General features: G+C 45.3%; 1 protein-coding gene across 1 annotated transcript in view; it reads right to left on the bottom strand.

Moving 5' to 3' along the window:
* The window catches only part of KIF5C (kinesin family member 5C), a 156,541-nt gene that overhangs the window by 25,730 nt on the left and 114,114 nt on the right, over window positions 1-16,697 (bottom strand). The window contains exons 16-21 of the mRNA XM_004757858.2: window positions 10,537-10,725; window positions 6,580-6,697; window positions 4,174-4,250; window positions 2,829-2,938; window positions 686-787; window positions 399-459 (exon numbers count right to left, since the gene is read on the bottom strand). Coding sequence (XP_004757915.1) covers window positions 399-459; window positions 686-787; window positions 2,829-2,938; window positions 4,174-4,250; window positions 6,580-6,697; window positions 10,537-10,725 — 657 coding nt within the window. The remainder of the gene's footprint in view (window positions 1-398; window positions 460-685; window positions 788-2,828; window positions 2,939-4,173; window positions 4,251-6,579; window positions 6,698-10,536; window positions 10,726-16,697) is intronic.

Genomic DNA, 16,697 nt, shown 5'->3' with positions numbered 1-16,697 from the left:
GTAGGTGCTCTTGCATGTTGAATGGAAATAAGTCACAATGTTCAAAGTCAGTAAAGATTCAGGCATGGATCTTCAGGTCAGTTTAATTCTCGCTCAGGGCCTCTAGTTACAGCACTAAGCATGGAGGCAAGGATGGATGGATGGATGGATGGACAGACAATCATGGTATCAAGAGCTGGGGAATAAATTCTACAATCCTCACTTTTCCACAGGACATTTTATCTAAATGTCTGTATTTGTCTTAATGTCTAAATATACGGTATTTGCCTAAATATTTTGTCTAAAATGGTATGTGAAAACGATGGGCACAGAACAAGTTTCAGAATACACAAATTCAACTCATCACAAATTAATTGGGTTTTTGGGACTGAAGCGAGTTGGGAAACATGCTGACGTACCACCGTCTCCTCCAGCCCTTTGAGGTCCTCTCTGGCTTGTTCCCGTTTATCATTGAGCAATCTAAAAAAACAAAAAGGAATCATGAACCCAAGGGGCATCAGAGAGTTCCAGATACCATCTGCACCTATGGATATGTCAACAGTACCAACCGTCTCACACGAGTGGGCACTCTTGTCACATAGGCCCGACCTACCCAGAATATTGAGGAATCGGAGTCAGGAGAGTAGACTTCCCTAAGACTCAGCGGGAGGAGAGAGAACAGAGGAAATATTTAACGTGCACTCACAAGAGCTTTTCCAGTTTCATTTCCCTTTCTTGGTCCTCCACTTTCAGCTTGTTATAATCAGAGCTGAGCTTCTCCTGTTCCAGTTGCAATTTCTGATTCAAACTGAAATGGAGGGGGAAAGCAATACATGGCACATGAATCTGAAATTCTGAGGCACCCAGCTAAAGATGTGGTTCTGTTCCAACCCCATTAGTTCTGTGCAATAAAGGCGGCAATTCTGGAGGATTTTGAGGGATCAGAGAACAACCTCACAGCTTCCTCCCTGCCCAAGTGAAAACTAATTTCTGGGAACATCTCAGAGGCATGAAACATAAGGCTTTGAGAATATATTTATAGTTGGCTTGTGCAAGAGCTTTGGGGGGAAAATAATGAGCTAGGAAAAGGGCTGATATTTTAAAACAGAGAAAGAGAGCACAGTGAGAAGAATTCTGCTTTGTCTGCCCTACAGACGGCATGTACGCACCCACTCAGGAAACCTTATCTGCCCATTGTACCCTTCCCTTCCTCTCCGGTCCAATCACCTGAAAACATCTCCTAAGTCCAAATTCCTGGCCGACACAGGGACAGTGCCGCTGTGTGGAGTCTGCAAGGAGTGGGTTCAGAGAGAGGAAATACAAAGAAAGCCCAGGGTCTGCGGCAAAAAAAAGAAACTTGCCATCTGGTTGGGGGCACTTGGCCAACACTTGCATGCAGTATTTATAAAACCTTTTGTGTGGCCGTGCCTGTGCGTCCGTAAAGGAACAGATTCTACCCATCTGAAGGAGAACCCAGGGTCGTTTGAAAGGCGCAGGCCAAGGAAGCTTCTCGTCAACTCACTCATTCACCAGCCCGCCTTCCTCGTTCCTTCCCTCCCCCCGTTCCCCTCCGGCTGAACATGTCAAGGGTGATTAACCAGAATAAAGAACACAGGACACGCTTGAAGGGGAAAGAACAACATGAGTAGCAGCACGGGGGTGGTCCAGGAGGAGGAGGAAGGCAAAGACGATGCTAAGGACTTGCCTTGGGTAGACAGTGTGGACGGAGCCCAGATCACACCACTTACACTCTGCTTCATTACCATTCTCCTCTTTCAAAATGCAAATGCGCTGTGGGAGCGGCTTGCACACAACGAAGAGAGATTCGGATCAGTAGCCTGGAGAATTAAACTCTAACTCCAGTTTGATTCCTACTTAGCAGCGCGACCCTAAGAAGCTCACGGAACCTGGCCTTGCTCCCCAGACAGAAATGCAGTTCTCCATCTTCAGAACATGGGCATGGCGGGAGGCTTGGGTCTAGACCTTGGGAATGAGGGTGGGGGCGTCAGTGGATGGGACTATATTTCAACATAACTGGTTTTCTTGGTTTTCCCTCGTCTTTTATTTAGGGTCATTTAAAAACATTATTCTGCAAACAGGTTCAAAAACTGCCAATGCTCTCACTGTGCAAAAACATAAGAACCCTCAAGGAGAGGATCCCGAAGGCACTTGCCGGCTTGCTACCTTGTTTTGACAGCGAGGTGGGAAGGTAAGAGAGGAGGAGGGGAAGGTCATTGCGGAGCAGGGGTTCTTGAGGTGCAGTGATGGGACGGGAATATGGCCCTGAGGGGGGGTGACAGCAGAGATGAGCTGCAGTGACACCATCCTGGCAAAGCCACAGGTCCACGAGCACAGACACGGTCTCTGAGAAGCGTGTGCATGTGCCCAGGCAGCTCAGGGCTGTGTGGGGAGCATTTCCGTGATGGGTGAGGAGGCAGCAGGGGCTGACTATCTCCTTTGGAGTATGTTTCAGCCTATCGGAACCCCTGAGTCAGGACCAATGCAGGGGGGTTCGTTGTATATTTTCATATATAATTTCATACAAACAGTGTCGCCACCTATGAGGGCATGTGTCTGCCCAGCTGAGTCACCAACATGACCCCGACTCCCGGGGAACGAGGAAGGGTGGCTGCGCCCGCCTGCCACCTGCCCCACCAGAGCCCCCAGAGGCTCAGCTCCAGATGGGAGGACAGATGTCGGAAGCTGCGCATCCAGCCTGCCGCGGCTCAGGGCAGGACACAGAGCCCGCAGGCCAAGGAGGGCAGCACTGGGCTCAAAGCTGCGTCCTTCCAGGCTGGCCCGAGAGCCATGCCCACCCCCGCGTCCCGAGAGCTCCTGGGCCGACTCACTCCCGAATCTCATCGATGATTTTCTGCTTCTCCTCAATTTCATCCCGAAGTCTGGACAGCTGCTTCTGGTGAGCTTCCCGGTGGCTCTCCATCTGCTGCTCCAGCGCCTTCTGCAAGCCAGGCCAAGAGAAATGTGTCATCCACTCGTTGGCTCGCAGCCCACGCCATGACAAGCCCTGGATTGCTTCTGCCTCCTACTCTACGTCCCTCAGCTGTCAGGTCCCAAAACTGGGGCCCCCAGAACCTACCTTGCTTTACTGGCACAACAAAACCCGAAGATCTATGATAAAACCCAGCAGGGGTTTTATCCTAGGAGCAAATCGGTCCATTAATTGAATAAAAATCTCTCCCGGGGCCCCCTACAGCTCACATGAGCCACATGGCTTCTCTCACCAGGTCAGCCAGAGGGCACAGACCTCTTACTAAATACACCCAGGTGACCGCAGACAAACCACCTAACCCACGTGAGCCACACTTCCTCCCCTGTCAAATTCAGAGAATTGTCCCTGCCCTAAGCACTGCCCAGATTTATGGTGACGTTTATAGGAGACCTCTTCACCAAAGGGACGTGACACGCGGAGGAGGGCCCATCAGGGTGAGCCTGGAGAGGCTCATGCCGTGGGCACGGCTTTTTCTGTTTTTGTTTTTTAAATATTTTATTTATTTATTTGATAGAGACACAATGAGAGAGGGAACACAAGCAGCGGGAGTGGGAGGGAGTAGCAGGCTTCCCACCAAGCAGGGAACCCAGTGCGGGGCTCGATCCCAAGACTCTGGGGTCCTGACCTAAGCCAAAGGTCATGATGCTTAACGACTGAGCCATCCAGGCGCCCCCCATTTTACCTGTGGCCTTGCACCCAAAGGGACAAGCAGTTTGCCTAAAGGAATCAAAATCCTACATCCTCTCCTATCTCATTTTATTCACCCACAAAGCTTCTTTCCCAATTATTTTGCCTACATTTTCCTTCACCACTCTACATGTGGCCAAAAATAAACATCTCTATGGTACACGGCAATCCAAATCTGGAGTGCTTTAAAAAGGTCAAGGGAAGACATGTTCTGGCAGTTCAGCACAGCAGTGCGGCCCACACAGTGACCGGGGGGGCTGCTGCCTCCCCTTCCCCAGGAAGAGGGAATCAGCACAGACTAACGCAGCATGACTACCGGACTTCTGGACACCTCCACCTTCCTCTCGGTCCTGTGCCAGGCCGCAGTGTGCCACGGCCGGCACCAGTCCCTCCCTCCTACATGGCCACACAAGTCTCTGAAGGAGACAGATTTTCCTAGAGTAAGAAAACGCAGTCCAAATGCACGCTGGGCTCTGGGGCAGGGGCCGCGCACACACCTTCATCTCCTCTGCGTCCTGCAGCCGCGTCAGATGTTCCTTCTCCTTATCCTGGAAGCTGACTTCGTGCATTTTTTCTGTTTTGAATTTTAAATGATGATTGAAGATTTAACTGGCGGGACTCACATCCAAAAGTAAACATATTTTTAAAAAGACAAAAGACAAAAAAAAAAGGAAGAATGGCCATGGAGTGAAACAGAACTTATATGACCAATTACAACCACGCTATCCAAGATCAGGCTACCCAGGCGAGACTTCAGGCCGATGGAGGCTGCCCACTCCAGTGCGAGGGGCGGCGGTGGGGACCAGGGTGCTGACTTAGAAGTGGGCCACTCTAGGAGGGAACTGACCGGGCTGGGTCTGACCTCTCCCCTGGCCTTGGTGAGAAACCCCTGCAGCAGGGTACAACAACCTGCTCTGCACATTGGAAAGCACTCTGTGAAGTTGAGAGGCATTTGGATGCAATGCCACTATTAGAGTTCCAGAAAGAGCTAATTTACCTCCCATCAGGACGCTGTTTATTCTCTAAGAATCTAGAGCAGAAGAACAAAAAATCTAAGAACAAAGAAAACAAAAAATAACGCACTCCAGATTAAAAAGGAAGGCCCCACATTTGGTGCATGGCACACCTCCAGGGGGAGTCTGTCCCAGCCTATTCTTGGTCAGGGGCACACACCCGGCACCCCCAGCAAGCAGCAGCCTGAGGGGTGGACGCGGGTAGCAAAATGGTTTAGAACAGAGTCATGCAAGTCATTACGCTTTCTATCTAGTCTGTTCCACTTTATTTTAGATCTTCTCACCTCTATTTTATTTCTACTTAGGGCACCGCTACAGAAGCCATTTACGAGAGAGAGAAAAGTTCTTTTTAATGCCAAGTATTACGGGGAGCATGCTGTCTCTGACATTCATCCATTATCACATAAAGAAACATGACAAGGTCATAGCAGGGCTGAGGGTGTTCTCGATCTTTCTAAATTTGCCTAGACATTTGGAACAAAATGTATTTACTGAGCAAGTAACTACATTAACAATAAAGGAAATAAAAAGAGGTGGCATCACCACCAATCCTACTACCCTATCAAAACAATTTTCACTTCAAATATTAATCTGCAGGCCTTGGAACACAAGTATCCATTGATTCCTGGATGTTATAACCCAGTAAAGCTAAGATTACATACTACAATCGTTAATCTAAGGATGCCTTGTAAGCAGGGCTGCACAGCCTGCACGTACTTCACCTCCAAAACAACACATGTTCTTTCAAACAACATCCCATAGCTGGCTTAACTGTTCGACATTTAGGTTGGCTGCCTTTTCTTCCTTCTGCTAATACAATGAATTCTACAACAAATATCTGAGATTTGAGGATCAAAAGGTATGGAATGTGTTATGATAATTGCTATTTATCCTCAAAAAGTTTTTTTTTAGAAAAGATTTTATTTATTTGACAGACAGAGATCACAAGCAGGCAGAGAGGCAGGCAGAGAGAGGAAGGGAAGCAGGCTCCCTGCTGAGCAGAGAGCCTGATGCGGGGCTCGATCCCAGGACCCTAGGATGATGACCTGAGCCAAAGGTAGAGGCTTTGACCCACTGAGCCACCCAGGCGCCCCTATCCTCAAAATGCTTTCTAAAAGAACTCTAACAATTTTCATTGCAATTCATGGTATGTGTGTCCATTGCACGGCAATGCATGTATTCTTAAAACCTATTCCAGTTTTTGCATTTCTAGTTACCTCTCTTGAATTTTTTCTGTTTATTCTTATCTTTGGAGTGCTTCCTATGTGTCAGGCACTTCCCTAAGCAAAGGGCATCAGGAGGCTGTCTGGCAAAGGGAAGAGCTGGTTCCAAGGACGGAGGGTGCAGGCAGCCGTTGGCAGAAATTCAGACTTTATATTAAGAGCAGGGGGACATCATGGAAGGGTCAGAGGCATGGGGCTGGGCACAAGATAGAAGGTGCTTTTAGAAGACTTCCCTGAGAAGCAGCACAGTCGCTGGCCTGGAGCAGATGGGCTGAGAGCCTCCCTAGACGATACAGTCACAACTCTTCATTAAGATTAAGGATAGTGAAAATAAAGGTGGAGATGAGCAGATGCAGATAAGCATCCAGCAGATCAAATGGACAGGTCATGGGAACAGACTGGAGGCCAGAGGGGGAGGAGAGAAGACTGACTCGGGCGGCGGGGTGGATGGAGGGAAATAGGAAGAGGAGCAGATACGGGCGGGGGCAATATTCTATCTAATTTTTTTTTTTTTTTACTACACCCCCTTCCCTCACTTATTCCATTGTTTTTCAGGAGACCTGGAAAGGCTATAAATGAGCAAAACTAAATGTCGTGAGTTTGGCCAACTAGAGAGTACCTGATGTAGGCCAAGAGCTCAACACCTGCAAAGGAGTCAATTACTTACCTTGGGCTCGGAGCTTGGCCAGCTCCTCACTGAGCGAGTCCTGGGACTCCTCCAGCTGCCTCCTCTTCTGTTCCATGTTCTGCATGTAGTCTGTCAGGGATTTGATCTTGGCTTCGTGCTTTAAATAAACAAAAAGATGGAAAGGAGGCATGAGGGACAAGCAACCCGGCCTGCCTGCAGTTGTCTGATGGGACTTCCTGGGTCCCTTTTTCGAGGACTCCCAAACAAAGCATATTCTGCCCTCGGCTTGGGATCTGTGATCGCGGGCTAACATGGCCCTCTGTTTCCTCCCTGTGCTCCGCTGCTTCATTCCGCACTGACCCCTCTCATCACCACGGCCCTCCCCACCACCCGCCTAAGTGAGATGCCAAAACCCAAGCTGGTTTTTCTCCTCATAGAAAACAGTGTCCTGGGCAGAGGCTTCGTTCTTGGAACTGGCACCTCTAGGTTCTGTCTTCAGAACTCAAATATGGTCTTTTCTTTTCCTCTCACACACACCAATTCCTGTGTCTGAGAGACCTTGCATTTTACATTTTCTCTTCCTAGGACGTGCTCCACCCTCCCCACCCAGAGTCCTTATCACTGGGGTCCCCACATTTTCTTACAGTACCCAACTTCGGCAAGATTTATCTATTTCTTTTTACTTGTCAGCTCCATGAAGGGTATGGAGCCGATGCTTAATAAATATTAGTGGAACCAGTGAATGAATGGAAGCTCATTGACTGAAGTAAAGACAGGGCGCCCTTCCAGCAGATGGAAATATGTAGGCACCTCCCCAACTCAAGATCTACAGCGTTCACATGAAAGCAGGAAAACCCTGGAGACTGAGCTCTCATCTAGTGAAACAACCTCTGGGAAATGGGACACAGAGCAGTCGGGTTATAAGCACAGCTTCTGATGAAAAGGATGAGTGTAAATGAAGAAAATAATTGCATTTTTGCTGGAAAGATTTTGTCAGATTCTTTAGATCATGTCAGAAAGTAAAGAGCCAAAGTTTCTCTGACTTTCGAATCCCCAGAAATAATGATTAAATATTTGTCTCTGTGTATATTCTAACAGTACAAAGTAGCACCCACCAAAAAGCTGTATTTGTTGCTAATGGAGAACGCACTAACACATTTATGCTTTAACATTCTAATATGCTGATATTCTTGACTCTGATCTCATATACCCAAAGTCAATGTCACTGTCAGACTTGGGCAACTAGAGCCTCGGTCCTGGGCCCCACACTGCGAACACTCCACTAGGGCTGTCTTCTGGCTGCACTCATTCCGCAGAGCAAAGAGCGTGTAGGCCAAGGAGGCCTGCCCCATGGAACCCATGCTCCTTCCAGACCATACTCTGAGGACTAGAAACCCAGGAACTCCCTGCTCCAGTGGCCATAAAGGCCACTCCTAGGGCTGGCACCGCAGCTCCTGTCATCAGTTCACACAGATTAGAGTTGACAGTTACACAATGCTATCAATTTCCACGAAGGGCAGAAGGGCTGGTGCACCCAGATGGAAAGAGAAGACAGTGGGCTGCAGACGCAGGGACTTCTGTTTCTACTCTTGCCTTGGTCTCCAAACGTTAGGCGCAGGACTATCCAAATGCACATATTCTCAGTACAAGAGGTGACCTGGATATCAGACTTGGAAGTGTCGGTACTCTGCCCTAAGGTTGATCATTTTCTCCCTTTTTTTTTTTAATTATAAAAATGTCAAGTAGTAAAGCAAATCCAGAAAGAAGTGGCATAGATTTCACCCATGTAGCAGTTTTATTTTGTTTTGTTTTTTAAGATTTTGTTTGTTGGGGACGGGGGGGGGTGGCGGGAGCAGAGGGAGAGGGACAAGCAGACTCTGTGCAGAGCACAGAGCTGATGCGGGCCTCCGTCCCACAACCCTGATGAGTCTGACACTCACCCGACAAACCACCCTGGTGCCCCGACCCATAAACCCTACTTATCAACTATTCTTGGTCTTAACTGTATGAATGCATACTGGATAGAGTTGCAAGGCCCAGCACACACATAATTGAGCATTTTCATTTTCACTTACGTTTATATAATCATTCTTTCCAAATGGCAATGTTTTATAAATTTTTTGTAAGAGCTGCATAGCAATCTTTCATGTAACTTAACGTCATTATCTTATCAACAGATGTTTGGGTATTTTATGTTTTTATAACGTAAGTAATATCGCACTCACCATCTTCCATATAGGCTTTGCACATTTTAATCAGGAAATAAACATATAAAATAAAATTTTTGCATTTTCATTACCAGTGAAAAATACCATAAATGAAATTACTGGGCCAAAGTACTTAAATTTTTATGGCTTTTGATTCCCAAAGTGCTTTCCAAAAGGACTGGCCGAATTATACTTTTCTCAGCAATGTATATAAATTTCACGATCACACACCAACACTGGATAATATTTACGGTACATTTTTGCTTAGTGCATTGGTTATAAAATGGAGACCTGATGTGCTCATTAGCATCTCTCAGGTTACTACAGCGGAAGGGGGGAAGGCTGGAGCTGGCTCTGGGATGACATGTTACTGTTTACAAGCCTACCAGAAGGACGTATGCTTTTGTCAGTCTCTCAGTATTATTTGACACACCACTCCGTGCTTGTATGAATTTCCTGCAAATGATTCCAGCTGTTCTAATGCCTGGTCTGAGGCAGTAAGCAGTCCTCACTGCGACACACCCAGAAGTCTCAAGCCCCAAACACCAAGCTCAGATATCAGTGGCGGACCAGAAACGAAGTGCTGCTTTCTGAAACCACCTCACTAAAAAGAAAACGCCATTTCAGTGGGTAGAAGAGCAGCCTGACTCACTGAGCAGAGGAAATGTGCCCTGGGACTCAAAAATCCCTTCACGGCTTTGTGTGCACACATGCTTTGGTATGAGTCCCTGATCTGCCTTTTGCTGGCTGTGGGATTTTGAACTGTGTATTTAATCTTTCTGAGTCTCTCCTTCGTCATCTGAAAAACAGGAATAATAATAAAACCTGCCTATCAGGACTTTTTTTTTTTTAAAGATCAAGTGAGGGGCACCTGGGTGGCTCAGTGGGTTAAAGCCTCTGCTTTCGGCTCAGGTCATGATCTCAGGATCCCAGGATCCTGGAATCGAGCCCCACATCGGGCTCTCTGCTCGGCAGGGAGCCTGCATCCTCCTCTCTCTCTGCCTGCCTCTCTGCCTACTTGTGACCTCTGTCAAATAAATAAATAAAATCTTTAAAAAAATAAAAACAAAAACAATAAAGATCAAGTGAGATGATGCATGTAAAGAGCTTAGTGCAGTGTGGGGAGCTTTGTAAACACTCACTAAAATGTTACGTGCTACTAGTGGGGCACCTGGATGGCTCAGTGGGTTAAGCATCTGCCTTTAGCTCAGGTCATGATCTTGGGGTCCTGGGATCAAGCCCCGCATCGGGTTCCCTGCTCACTAGGGAGTCTGCTTGTCCCTCACCCGCTTCCCCTGCCCCACCAGTGTGGGCATGCACTTGTTCGCTCTTTCTCTCAAATAAATAAAATCTTTTTTAAAAATGTTACCTATTACTATTATTAATAGCAGTAGCAGCAATAGTTTCTGTTTTCACATATTAAGTTGGACCTGTGGTAGAGATTAAAAGATGAAGGAATGTTCCTTAGCTCATAGGAGTTTTAGCTTCCACCCAATCTCATCCATTCATTATAATCTCTACCTATCTACCTACATGTCTGTACACAGATAGAGAGATGTAGACACATCCTTTAAGAGGGACTGAAGGTAATTCATGTAATTCACACAACGAAGTCTAGCCTTAAGCAGAAGCTTGGGCTGTAATTGTTTGTGGAGGCCTTGGACAAGTCTTATATAAAGCAAAGTCCACCAGCTATCCCTACCAAGCACCATCAGACCCAGTAAGAGCACCGGGCAAGCAGATTTCAAGAGGTTGAGGGAGTGAAATGAGGAGGAAAGGGGTGACCTACCTGGGAAATGAGCAGCTGGCAGGCAGCCAGCTCCCGCTCACTGGCATTCATCTTCCTGTTGGAGTCCATCTGGGCGTTCTCGAGCTGTTTGCTGCGGTTCACCAGGGATTTGACCTCTGACTTCATCTTGCTGATATACAGGCGGGCCATGGTGAACTCCTCCTCAATGACTCCATTCACGTCTGCCAACTGAGCACAGGAAGGCGCACACTCAACTATACTTACAAATGCCGGAGATTCATGGGGCCCCGAAAATCTGTCCATGGATCCGCAAAAGGTCTTTGGATTTCTGATGAGAAATCCTTAATTATAGGACCACAAGCAGAAAATGATAGCTGTATGTGACTATATATTCACTACATAAATATATCCCAAGTTTTCTGAAACCTCAGGAAGACTGAATTAAAAACCTCTATTAAATATCATTCTCAATCAGCCAGGGTTTTCACTGCAATTAATTTTTAAGATGAAAGACGTGATATCAGAGGGAAAATACACTTCTTTTTAATCTTAAGAAGATTAAAAAAAGGATAACTCTGAAAGGGTATTCCGTTTAATGTCCAGCACCTTACATTTCTAGAATAGCTGCAAGGCCTAGTGTTTTTAAAGGTGACTCTGAGTCCCTATAAGAATTCAAATCAAAGTTTCAATTCTGGGGTGCCTGGGTGGCTCAGTGGGTAAACCCATCTGTCTTCGGCTCAGGTCATGATCCCAGAGTCCTGGGATCGAGCCCCACATTGGGCTCTCTGCTCAGCAGGGGGCTGCTTCCTCCTCTCAGACCACTTGTGATCTCTGTCTGTCAAATAAATAAATAAAATCTTAACAAAAAAAAAATTTCAATTCTGTTCTCTATGGTCTCCTATTCAGTGAGTCTTGAATAGAATTCAATGTCTTGAATATGCTTCTATAAGCAAAGGTTGAAATAAAAAGGGTTTTCTACATAGCCTTCAGTTAAACAACAACAACAAAATTGAATTAAGAATGTGCTGTTACCAAATGCCCTTTCAGATGAAGATTTTCCTATGACTTTTTGTTTACTATCAGTCAATATTTCCCTGTCTCTGTGTGCCTGCCCCTTCCAAGGAGATAAGAATCAAGCTTATATTATTTAACATTATCTGAGTGGGGTGCCTGGGTGGCTCAGTCGGTTAAGCAGCTGACTCTTGGTTTCGGCTCAAGTCGTGATCTCAGGGTTGTGGGATGGAACCCCGGATCGGGCTCTGTGCTTGGTGCAGAATCTCCTGGAGACTCATTCTCTCTCTTGCTCTGCCCCAACCCCCAGCTCTCTCTCAAATAAATAAATAAAATTACCTGAGAGTTTAACAATCTAAATCCACCTTTAGAAAGAAAGATTCTGAAAGCCAGCATTTCTGCATGATCTCATATTTGGCATCTCAGTTTCAGAGCTCAACTGGAAACAAAACCCGAAGCAAGATACTTGGGATAGAAACCCGTTTGCTCTCAAGACACAAACATGCTCTGAAGGGCAATTAATCAGGAGCAAAATAACCGTGCACATATTTTCTTTAACCACCAGAGGGCATCCTAGCCCCTCAGGAGAACACAAGAGCGCTGTCCAGTACCCAGCCCACAAACAGAAGCTTCGATTGGTTCTAAGACAATGATTCCAAATATGGTTTTAATGTTCCACAGTACGTTATAACTGCCCACTTTTGTCATTATTGCTGTCATTAACTCATCATATGATGATTTTTTTTCTGTAAAAATTTAAGAGCTAGGAATATGGAATCGTATATCAACCCTGAAAATTGGTAGCAGATGGGAAGTATACCAGACTAAATCGGTGCCTGTAACTTTGGGTCAGCCTTCCCCTAGGACTCCACAACAGGATTTGTGAAATGACACCGGTGTCAAATCAACACAAAGCAGAACCTATGTTAACAGCAAGAAAACCCACAGTCCTATTTTAATGAAGGTTCTTGCTGAGCCACTTCTAATTCTGACTGCCAGTAACGATTTGCCTACCAAGAGTTTCTCATTGCATTCCTGCTTACAACCCAACGGCATTAAGAGAAGGGGTGAGATACGCCCCCAACCTTTCAGTGCAGTTTTGTTCCTCTGCCTTTGTGATTGGCTCAACGTGGAACACACAGGAGAAGCTTGTTCTTTAGGCTCACCAGGTATGTCCTGTGTGTTTGTCCGGCCTCTGTGGAAAGGTAAGTTATTTCCATCTCTTTGATGTGGGGTTTACAACCTACACCAACTCCTGGGGAAAACACCACCAGACCAACAAGTAGGGCATTTGGGGAAGGGAACAAACACCTCCTCCCTTCCAGCTCTGTCTTTAGACAAGGACACTTTGTACTCCATGCCCAGATCCCATGTGCATTGGGGAAGAGTAAAATAGCACACATTTTGGTTTCCTCCAAAATGCAAGCTGGATGCTTTTCCCCCTTTCCAGAACCATAACTTCTGGAGCCTACCCTTGTCCTAGGAAGTCTAAGAGGAGATTTTGAATCTGATGAAACACCGCCCCCCTGCCCCACAAAATGGTACTCTGAACAAATGGTTTTACTTTAAAGTCGTGTTTTTGTTGATTTTGGTTTTGTTTTATCTTAACCACTTATGAGTTCATATACTCAGTCATTCAAAGTAAACTCAAAATTTTCAGTAATCCCAGTAAACTGTTATTTCAAGAGGGGAATCAAGTTTGTTGGTAAAATGTTATTTATAACTCTCCACTGGGTCTGACAATGACTCCAACAGCACACACTAAGCTGCGTGATCCAGGAGAGCTGACTAATCCAGGAGAAAAGGCTGCCTTTCTGTGGGAAGGCGATGCTGCCGGCCCCTCCCACCCTGTCTACATAGGAGTCACCCCCATACCCACCCACCCCAGGGCTCAGGAGCATGGAGTGATTGCGCAAGGTGCCATTTCTAGGCCAAGTAAAAGGTAAGTAAGGTGACTGTTGCCATTCCAATACCTGAAAGTCAGAATGGGATGAGAAGTCCCTTTTTTTCTTTTTGTTCTCTCTTTTTTTAATGTTCAGAAATGTCCATTTTCTTTGTGCAGTACAGAGCTCAGGCATGATATGGTGGTTTCCAAGAGCTTGATAGGCAGGAGGGGATTGGAGAAGCAAGCCTTCTTGGCAGCAAGACCCCAGCCCCAACACAACCAAGACTGTATCGAAGAGGCTGATGGGATGTAGGCTGTTGGTGATGAGGGCTGATTTCAGGCCCAGGAGCTGCAGAAATGTATCTGCCGCACTGGCCAAGCTATAGAAATGTCCCCAATGCTACTGGAGCCCAGGGCCCCTCAACTGCCCGAAATTCTTCACCTGTACTTCACCCAGACCCAAAGTCAAAAGAAAATCTGGCAACTAATCCAATCCATTTCATTTACTATACCTCAACTTTCTATCCTAGACTTCTGGAAACTTTTGTTTTAAAGAAAGCCAGGTGACATAGGAAAAAGATAAGAAGAGGAAGTTCACTAATAAACCCAGGGAAAGTCAACTCGAGGCTCATCTCATCATTGGGTGGCCGCATCTTGTTTTGTAGACTAAACAAAGTATTGCCTGGGCTCTGAAAATGTTTCAAGACATGACAGAACTGGAGAAATATGGGTTCTTCTGTTACCCTGCTGTCTGGGCCTGTTATATTCTGGAAAGAGGGCATCTTTTCCCCTCTTCCCAGGGTATGACCAGGAGTCACCATGTGGGAACTGAATAGGGTTTTAGGAAGAAAAACAAGGTCACTGACAAATGTCTCCCTGATCTGATCATTTTCTTAGATAAAAGAATTATGTCTATTGAGAGGTCATAACCAATTCTCTATGCCCACAATGTAGATCTAAGAAATATATGTATAACTCATGTAATTTCTGACAACCCGTAAGATAATGTGGGCTCATCTTGTCATTGCACAAATCAGGAAAATGAAGCCCGATAAGTATAGTGAATTGCCCAGTCACACAACTCCTACACATTAGCTCTCATTGCCCTGACGAATAAATCATAATTGTGGGGGGAAAAAAAAGACCTCATAATGATTAAGAATATGATGCTCTATGAGTGAGAATTGTCAATGAAAATAACCAGTTATCAATGAAATTAACTAAGGCATCCAATGTCTGGAATCCAAAAATATCTTGAAAACATCCAGCTAAGTATTTAAAAATAATTTCAATCATACTTCAGATTCCCAAAGGTAAAGACTCTTTTTTTAATGCCGAAGTACCCAGACACTCCTTGATTTCATTAGCATTTCTTATCAGCTCTATTTTAGAATGTAGCATAAAAATATCTTCCTTTATCGTTATCAGCAGCAGGCACCAACTTCTCATAAATCAAGTCCACCTTCATATTGCATGGGCCACTTAATCCCCCAAATCTCGGAAGCTCAGTACCAACGCATGCTTCTAAAAATTAAATCCCCAAACATAAAGCCACCCAACTGGGGCTGAATGGGTTAATCTTATAGTATCTGAGAATTCTGTACTAAAATTAGATTCATTCGCAAAGATTCATGAAATATTCAGTTACAATAGAGGTTCTATGAAAGAATGATTAGGCTTATAAGAGGTCGTATACTCTAAAACTAGATCTGTGATATTATCTAAGAAGGGATTTCTAGGCTTCCCAGAAATGTCTATAAACAGAAAGAATTGGGGGAGCCTTTTCTAGTACTTAACAATCCCAGCAAAATCTAAGTGTTCCCACAAAGTAGACAGATGTAAAACTCAGCCTTTGAAATGGCTGACCTCAAAGAATTTGATTTTAGGAGCTCAGGAAGTGGAAGTTGAGCGATATAATACCATTCCGTGGCTTGCCACAATCTGCCACACGTATCGAAGGCTACTCTGTACAAGGGTGCTGTGTTACGATTACAAAACTACAGGAATCAAAACAGTGTGGTTTTAGCATCACAATTAGATCAATAAAATAGACTAGAGACCAGAAACAGTCCCATATACTGTTGGGGCGATGGATCCGTTCATGATCTTACTGTGGTAATGGTTTAATGAGAGTATAATATGTCAAAACTTCTCAGACTATACTCTTACAAAGCTATTTTTAAAAATATCTCTAGCTTAGCTCTCTATGTCTCCCTACCGCAGGTAACTGATAATTGTTCTTGGCTGATAACTTTCTACGCACTCTCTTGTCCCTCAATTCCTAGCTCACAGACAATTTCATACCAAGCCCATTCTCCCCGCCTCCCTTACTTCCTTGCTACCAGTGGCACCAAGGTGCACAACTCTAGAGGATCCATCACGATTGGCTGAAGCCAGTGACAGCAATACTATTTCTCTTTGCTTTCCCAGTTTCTCTTGCAATTTGGGGTGACCATATGGCCCAATTCTGGCTAATAAGGTATAAGAGGACATCTACTAGGGACTTCTGGGATATAGTTTCCTCCTGATGAGAACTGGCTGCCTTTTCAGCCCATCCTGCCTTGCATGTGTTTGTGTGAAGATATGATGGTTGGTGTTACAGCAGCTATCTTGCTATCATGAGACAAAAGGCTACAGATGTGGAAAGGTAACAAGCTAATGAAAGCAGAAAGGAAATAAAGAAAAGGCCTGAATCCTTGACATCGTTGAGACACTGGATCAAAAGGTTAGACTAACCGGGGCCATCTTGTTAAAATGCAGATTCTAATTTCAGTAGGTCTGCAGTGGCCCTAGAGTCTATACTTCCAACAGACTCCCAGGTGATGCAGATCACAACCCGAATAGCAAATTCTACACAAAAATTCTCATATTGTGAATAATTAAATGTGGATTTATTTTTAAGCCACTGTTAGAATCCTATTACTTTCAGCTGAAAGCTTTCCTAATTCATACTGATTGGCTGGGGAATTTTCATTCTGTTGGGTTCTCACAGAAAAAGAGAAACACAATTCTGAGACTAGAAGTATTGCTTAACCTATCCAATTCCAAACTCCCGTGACACTGGCATGTACGTTAGAGAAATAACCCCATCTGCATAAGGCTCACCAAAATTTGAAGACGTTTCTTGTATGTGAAAGGTAATTTTTTCTCCTCTGCCGAATCCAGCCAATCATTCACTTAGTCATTCAATCAGCCCTTGGTTTGTTCATTCCAGTATTACCAAGCACGTGGCGGGTGCAAAGCACTACGCTGAGTATTGGATACTTAGGAGAATAAAACACAGACCCTGCTTGCTTAGGACCCC

The sequence above is a fragment of the Mustela putorius genome, unplaced genomic scaffold (assembly GCF_011764305.1).
Source record: "Mustela putorius furo isolate JIRA1106 unplaced genomic scaffold, ASM1176430v1.1 tig00003867_pilon_pilon_pilon, whole genome shotgun sequence".
Classification (NCBI taxonomy): Eukaryota; Metazoa; Chordata; class Mammalia; order Carnivora; family Mustelidae; genus Mustela; species Mustela putorius.
The sequence above is the reverse complement of the archived record's forward strand: the minus strand, read 5'-3'. Positions and strand labels throughout refer to the sequence as shown.